Here is an 8,076-nt window from a genome sequence, read left to right on the forward strand (position 1 = left end):
CATGTTTATATTTTTAAAATGTACAACTTCTCGTCTACCATAATCTTATGATTTAATATCTTTTATCTTATTGTTTCAGTCTTTTTGAAGGCTTAATCAGAATAATAGACCACAAATACAGGTACAACTTCAACCAGAACTTCCAGCATTCCTGTAAACTAACAAAGAACATGACCGAAATTATGTATATTGACATTATAGGGCTATAATCAAACTACTGCTTTTCAGACTAGCACTTCGTCAAACAAAACATCAATTGTCGAATTATTAATTTTAACATTTATCTTACAAATATGAGGGTTGCTAAAGACAGTAAAGCTGCCTCAATTACAAATCTAGAAAAACTGGAGATTTACAAGGCATGTTGGAGAAAACAAAGAATAAAATTATTAATAATTTTTTGACACCACTAATAATTAATAAGTTAGTCATCAATAATTTGTTCAAAATATCAGTAACTAAACTCAACTACATATAATTATGAATCATAAATATTGAACACAAAACAGTATAAACAGCAGATTGCTAAATAATAAAAACTAAAAATATATATACAAATAAAGCAGAAAAACTTAAAATGAAAAATAAAATAGTATAAATGTGGATGCCAAAACAGGATAGTCCAGGCTAAATATGAAAAATGAGTAAGCAAAGGACTAGTGTAGTAATAACTAGAAAATGAACCATTACTTAGCGAAATTGTACCTGTAATTTCGAAACTAAGGGTTTTCTGAAAAAAGATTGTTATATTTGTTCTCAATTTTCATGTTTTCTTAATTTTGTCTTCTTAGTTTTATCTTTTTTCTATTTTTTTGAATATATTGTACGTATTTTACATTTTTCACGTGGTTTTATATCTCCTCATTTATATTTTTGTATATTTTACTTTATTTTACGCATATGCACATATTCAGTTGTATATCTCTTTGTTATATTTTGTTTTATTTCAATTTATTTTTCTATTTCATAATTTGTGTTGATTCTGTTGTTTAGTTTTTTTTTTTTAAAGTTTGTTTTCGTTATCAAAAAAATAAATAAATAAAGGACACTAGCTACAAGAGGTGAGAATTGAGACAGACAACCAAAAAAGAAAGAGCTAGAGGGGTAAGGCAGAGAGAAAAGGAAGTAGTAGGAAAGAATGCTTGTTTTGCATGTTTGTGCACATGTATAGAGAGAGAGAGAGGGCAAAGTTGGAAAAGTGAGTATGATAAGGGAGGGGTCCTCGGAGACCTCGGGATGCAAGTGGCAATAATAGGAAAGTGTGTGTTGGCGTGTGCACCTAAGTACACAAAGGGGAAGAGAAAAGGCAATAACTAGACAGGTGGATTAGGGCAATTGATATGGATACTTGGGAGGTGAGGGTGGAGAATGCATGGAACAGGGGGCAAAAGAGAAGTTCCATATGAGGAATTGCATTAGAGGGTAAAAATTATAAAGATTTGCAAACAACACTAATATATTATATATTACCAAATAAAGTAAGAAAAACAAATAGATTATATAATATATTACCAAATAAAGTAAGAAAAACAAATAGATTATATGGGGAAAAAATGACTGAAAGAACCTATCCAAAAATTCAACACACTCTTTTATTAATATGGTATAGCCACAGATGAACAATACTGAAAAAGAACTTGATCAACAACACTCAGAAACAGCTAAAAGAAGAAGCAGATTGTACAGGCATGCAATCATACTCCTAACTTGCTCAAGTCAGGAATATATTCAATCCACGTGTTCATTCTCAGCAATAGTTTTTTTTAAAAAAAAGTCAATAAGAATATAAGCATGCAACATTTCGAATTCAATGTAGAACCATAAAATTCAGCGGCATGTTTCAACATTCATGATCATGGGCAAACCTAAATTGCATCAAAGAAAATTTCAATGCATGGTCGGCGAATAAGACAGTAAGCAAATTAAAATTTGGTTATCACATAGGAAAAACCTAAAGAAAAAAAGAAAAAAGACATGGGAGAGAAAAGGAACAGCTATTAGCTTTAATAATAGAGTAAGAGAATATAAACCATACAGACCACTGATGCTTATACATAAACAGAATATTTTTGAACAGTGATTCAATGAATTGATACAAATCCATTCATTTTAAAGGTAGAAAAACCTACTTGACAGTTCATCATCATGATTTATCCTACTAAGATGTAGGCATTGTGCTAGTACAACAGCTTGTTGGATTGCCGTTAATGTAGTATCCTTGCTAATTTTAATAAGATCTCCATTCACACCATTAACAGTGCTCACATTGTCACTGTCCATCAATCTTGGCGCCATTAATATATCGCAACAATCATAATGTCCATTAATATTTGAATCCTTTTTATTTTCATAAGCATTACTATTGCTCTGGGCTTGAGATAACTCTGCTGCGCTTCCACCACCATGGATTTGCTGATCAGTGTTCGCAACAAGCACCAATTGAGGCTTCGCATCCACCTAGATCAAACTATGGATTAGTTTCCTTTATGAAGATGCTAGACTGCAACATGAGAACTGATATTTCAATAAAATGAACCTGGTGTATTGTCCTGAAGCCAAGAGCCCCTGTAACAGAAAGATGCAGTCCACTTGCTTCTTCAGCGCATCTCAGATGCACCCTATAAAGAAGGGCTATTTTTACAAATTAAAAGAAATAATATGGAGTACATTGAAGATATCTTCAACAAAAAATAACATAACATCTAAATTAATACATGTAACTATCACATGCATCAAATGTTGCAATGTGGGAAGTAATATCTTACAAACATAAAGAATGTAAATACTGCAATAAGTATTGAAAAGCTCATGCTGCTTGTTCATAATTTCACCTTCAACACGAGGTAATGGGAAAGGGGGAAAAACTCCTAACATTCTTGCCTCCAGAAAATTTAAAACTAGCTAGAGGATGTAGATAAAATTATTCCGGGGCATGTAAGCAATGTCAACTTTCAGATAATCATGCATGAAAGAAGCAAGATACTAAGGCAAATCTTAAGTTTCCTTTTATAACAAAGATATGTCTATTAGCCTTATACACAAGTTTCTACCGGGTCTGAAAGGCAAAAAAAATGAACAAGGAAACAGAGGCCATTCGTTCATAAATGCCATCAATCATTAGCATTCCAATTGTCCCATATATGTATCGTTTTGTAAGTGCCATCTATCTTTAAGTCAGTTTTATGGATATTCAGACCAATTCTTAGATGGAGCCATCTTGACTTAAATATCATGAACCATAGCTGACCTTTGTAATGGGAGAAAGATTAAATAATTATGGTGAGGGTGTCTTTGTCCAAATTGAAAATGAAATTATTAACAAAGCAAGTTTTTACATATACTTTCTCACAACTTCCAATTAATCTTTATAGCCCCAAAGACCCTAGAAAATTATAAGGGATGTTATCAATGCTTGATGAGTTGGAAAGAAACTACTCAGTTTTGGCCGAAACCATGAATTGCTTTCAGCACAGTCCTGACAGAAACATCTTTGTTTAAACCAAAACAGATTTGTTTATACATGTCAAATACAGCCAAACCATAAAACCACATTGCCCATTTTTACTTTTGTCTCTTCCCCTCTTCTCCTCCTTTGTCATGTTTTTGTTCATCACTTTTATGCCATCTCTTCCTCTCCTCCTTTCCACTCTTCTTAATTCTTTTATTCCAACTGTCCAATTAGGAGCATCCTAAGTGCCTGACACTAGGTACCTCTATGAAACCTCAAGACATTTTAAAACACTGTCCATAGCCATAAAAAATGTGCAACAAAGATTAAGGAAGCAAATGGCTGAAATGTAAGGCAAGGATATGATAACTTGATTGAAGTACAGATGATTTTGCAGATCCAGTAAAAGAAGAGTTGATGATGTCATGATGGTCAATGAGAAGAAGAACAAAGGGATGCCTTAAAAGGATTGAGAAGTCAAAACTAGTAAGTCATCATGAAGACCCAAAATAAGAGTAAATAAAGTTCATTAATAATAAATACACAAATTCTGCACTCTGTTATGGTTTCTAGGTAAAGAGGCTTCTTTTTGTAACACTAGTCCATCCTCGTGAGATATCGTAGTGCATATCAAATAAAAAACCATATTATCATACTCATATGTAGTATCAATTTTAAAAAAAACAATATTATCACACATATTTGCTACTTCATAACCACCCAAAGTTTGAGATTATATATTTTGCAGCTAGTAAGATGATGCAACATGCGAACAAATGGTAAATTCCGGCACACACAGAAATGGTTACCCTTATATTGTGATTACACATGCATGACCTCTATGAAGAAGTTTTAAACTCAGTGGTAATCAAAAATACATGAATGTGGATGTGGACATGCAATTATTCATTTGACATACAACTCAGAAAATGATGCCAACAATTTCACTCCAAGACTCATAGAGATCTAGAATAGAGTAAATTGGAAATGACTTGCAGAGAAGTCCAACAAAGTCCTGTACACTCGTGCTCAAAAGTACTATTGCAGAATATAAAGTGCATTGCTTTCTACTTTGCTAAGGCAAGCTGGAAATTTATTGAGTTATATGCATATTCAGCGAATGAAAAATGTGAGAAATCACGGGAAAAGCAACCATGTCAGAATGATGATCTATAGAACTAGTTGTGCAATATCTCTAAAAAGGTTTGATGGAGTACAAGTGTAATAAGCAGTCAAGTACTCACCTTGAGGAGTCAACTCGACCATATTTATAATCAATAATTCCTGCTTCTAGTTGAGACATCGATACAATTCTTAAAGCTTCTCCCTCGTATAACATAGAACCCCAGTAATTGGTAACTTTTTCTAATTCACCAAATTGAAGCAAGGTGTTGTTCTTAAATAGTTGTAGTAGGTCATATAGAGAAGATGATAGCTCATCTAGAATCCTCTGCTGAAGGAGGACGAGTCTAGACAACCACCAAGATATACTTCTGCTACCATTGAGACAAGAATCTTCCCCCTCCATGTACAAATCCTTTATCTTGCTTAACAAAATCTTTGCATAGACAATATACTGCAAAAGAAAAGATTTCACAATTTATGCTAGTAAAAAGCCAAAAGGACATGGCACATAAACAAAGGAAATTGCTACAATAACTCCTTCGGAGAATTCATTTTAACTCAACAATAATGACATAATCAGCAAAATTCTAAGGAAAAAAGGGAAAACAGATTTTACATCATGTCCAAGAGAACTGTCGACGTTAATGTATCAATGATACCATGGATGACATTCCATTGCATCACACCTTGTATTATAAATATTGACATATTTCTAATAACAACCTTGTGAGAAGTTACAAACCACGTAAATAATTATACATAAGGAGTAAGATTCTCTCAACAACTAAATACACCTATGCATCTAATATGGAAAACAACACAACAATATTCTACTTAAGATAACCAATCACTCCTCTCCATAACTCCCTCTTGCACAAAACCAAATCATCTAGTTAAGGCAAATGAATAGATAATTCTCATTGTGCACCAAAACATAATACAAGGGAATAAAGATACAGATGATAGCTCTGATAAAAGAGAGGTGAGAATCTAGAATTTCTCACAATTATACATCAAAGCACATAACTAGGTTGTCTTCTTGTTTAACAAAAGCACCTACTGGCGAAGAAGAGAAGGCACTTGCCAAATTGGTCGTAAAAGCACTTGCACAGAATTGGTATGCACTAAGGTAGCGCTTGTAGATAAGGTAGGCATGGAATAAAACTTCGACAAAAGTGGGCGCAAAAACAAACGCATGCTACAAACCATCAACAACAGCAACCTACATATGGCTCTCAACTAGAAACTTACAAAGGAACTGGTGATAGTGGATGAGAAGATTTTAGACTTTCAACTTGTGCTCAATAAAGAATGAAAAGCAATAAACTCCTTGGGTGGAAAAATAGATGGAATATATAGTCAAGTTGTGAAACGATCAAAAGAAGCTTTAATATTAACCTAGATTCTAGTTAATGATGAAAAAATTATACACAGGTGAAGAGAAAACTAGGCAGAATTTCTGGTCTCCAAATAATGTACAGAGATGATTGACAAAATGATTTTTTTTATATTTTTCCCAGCTAGTGCCCTAAAAACCAATCCTGCTCTATCAGGTAATGTGACAAGAGTAGGCAAGCAAGGAAAACATAAAATAAATGACCTCTTCTTTTCAGCTAATCCATATATCCATGGTTACAAATTGTTAATATGGTCCCGGGCAGTTATAGGCCTAGGTACAATGCCTACACTTAGCGGTCATATTACCTAAAAATCTATAAACTTTGTCAACAAATTCTGTAAACTTTTTTTAAAAAAGAGACTTGTATGAATGAATATATGACTAATTTATATAAACTTCTGAAAGAATCAAAATATTGATAACAGGTATTGCAACTAAGTCTTCAACATATGGGCACCAAAATTCGAGAATCTTTTGTTTAACTACTCAATATTTATTCACATAAGCTCTTTATTCATTGATTTAAAGAGCTCATAGTTTCTGATCAACATAATGTGAAACTTAAACAGTTAATGTTACGGTACCACAACATAGAAGGAAAAAAAGGAAGCTAAGAATGAGTTGTAAAGGCCAAGTTATATGCACCTAGTCAGCCTGTATATGAAAACATAACATAAATTAGACAGGGAGAAAAGTCAATTTCTACCAATCATTCTATAGAAGGGCCTCGAATTCAATACCTGTAAGAGTGGGAACTTCCCTTGAACATCAGAACCAACGGAAGATAGCTGATTCCGAGCCCATACATCCCACTCCCCTCCACTGATATTAACACCATCCTTCTTTGACCGTGAAAATAATAGAGGAAAAGGAGAAAAACTCCCAACAGGCCTTCAAAACGAAAAAAAAAAAAAGAAAATTCATAAAGACCATAGCTTTATTGAATTCTTATACTTTGATCCAGAAAAAAGTTAGCACTGTTCTTTTTCGATGGCAGAAACAATAAAACACGAGCAAAATTCCCATAAGCCATCAAAAATTTAACAGAGAGCCAAGAAGATCGATAAAGAACGTATCTTTAGCTGAAATCTTCATATATTAACCTAGAAACTCGTGGACAGAGTCTATCTTGAGAGTCTAAGAACACTCACCCGGTCACATTCTGCTGCGTAAAAGCAAGAAGCGACGCAACTCCGACGCACATCAACAGCGCACACCTGCACTCCATGTCAGCGTCGGTATCCGCATCAAGAACTTGGAGCCAGGCCGCCGAGTTGCCGTTCCGTAGAAACAACTCAACGCTCCTCTCCACCTCGTCGTAGAACCGGGCGGCACACTCCACGGAGTCCTCGAACTCCCACGAGTCCGCGAATCCGAAGACGAGGCGAGTAGCATCCGAGGAGAGCGCGTCCGCGTAGTTTCCCCGTTCGATCGAGTCGAGGAGGTCCTCGACCAGGGGGCGGAGGGGGTTCGGCAGGGCGGCGGGCGGAGGGTGGGAGGACGGGGGAGGGGGAGGGGAGTCGTGAGATAAAGTGAATCGGAGGAGGCGGAGCTCCACGGCTCGGAGAAAGACCGGCTCTGAGGAAGCCATGAGCACGGGAGAAGAGTGGGCGGGATTGGGGATTTAGTTAGGGTTTTACAAGGACAACGGAGGAGGCGGTGATTAGAACCAGCTGTCAAACTTTTCAAATGGTCTTTCTTGATTCGTTTGCCTAGTTACGGCCCTAATTATAGTCCCACATCGAATAATTGCACCCGCACACCAGAAGGACCTCAAACAGTTGCGGCTGACGTGTCATATGTCGGGCACTTCTTTCATCGGGGTCTACACTACTCAATGTAGGAGAATAATTATCACAAGATAGGAAGATATCTCTCCTATTTTTTTTCCATATTTTTTAATATAAAATATTTCATAATCAGGACGCCAACAAATAAAAAATAAAACACATATTTCAAAGCCTAATTTTAATTATACTTCGAATAAGACCAAGTTTTCTTAAAAATTATACTTTAACCTATTAAGAACTCCTTTTCCTCCTGACAAGAAAAATTTCCACAAGTCAAATTCTTGTTATAACTACTAAACCATATTACATAACAA

At 35.1% G+C, this 8,076-nt stretch overlaps 1 protein-coding gene across 4 annotated transcripts in view; it reads right to left on the bottom strand.

Moving 5' to 3' along the window:
- The window catches only part of LOC103722059 (uncharacterized), a 33,924-nt gene extending 26,251 nt beyond the window's left edge, over positions 1-7,673 (bottom strand). For all 4 annotated transcript variants that reach the window (XM_088723756.1, XM_088723755.1, XM_088723758.1 and 1 more), the window contains exons 1-5: positions 7,124-7,673; positions 6,713-6,863; positions 4,693-5,024; positions 2,537-2,618; positions 2,130-2,457 (exon numbers count right to left, since the gene is read on the bottom strand). In XM_088723756.1, coding sequence (XP_088579882.1) covers positions 2,130-2,457; positions 2,537-2,618; positions 4,693-5,024; positions 6,713-6,863; positions 7,124-7,563 — 1,333 coding nt within the window. In that variant the 5' untranslated portion in view covers positions 7,564-7,673. The remainder of the gene's footprint in view (positions 1-2,129; positions 2,458-2,536; positions 2,619-4,692; positions 5,025-6,712; positions 6,864-7,123) is intronic.
- Positions 7,674-8,076: the final 403 nt, after the last annotated feature.

The sequence above is a fragment of the Phoenix dactylifera genome, chromosome 6 (assembly GCF_051530095.1).
Source record: "Phoenix dactylifera cultivar Ajwa chromosome 6, Ajwa_hap1_PhDact_Kaust_v1.1, whole genome shotgun sequence".
Taxonomy (NCBI): domain Eukaryota; kingdom Viridiplantae; phylum Streptophyta; class Magnoliopsida; order Arecales; family Arecaceae; genus Phoenix; species Phoenix dactylifera.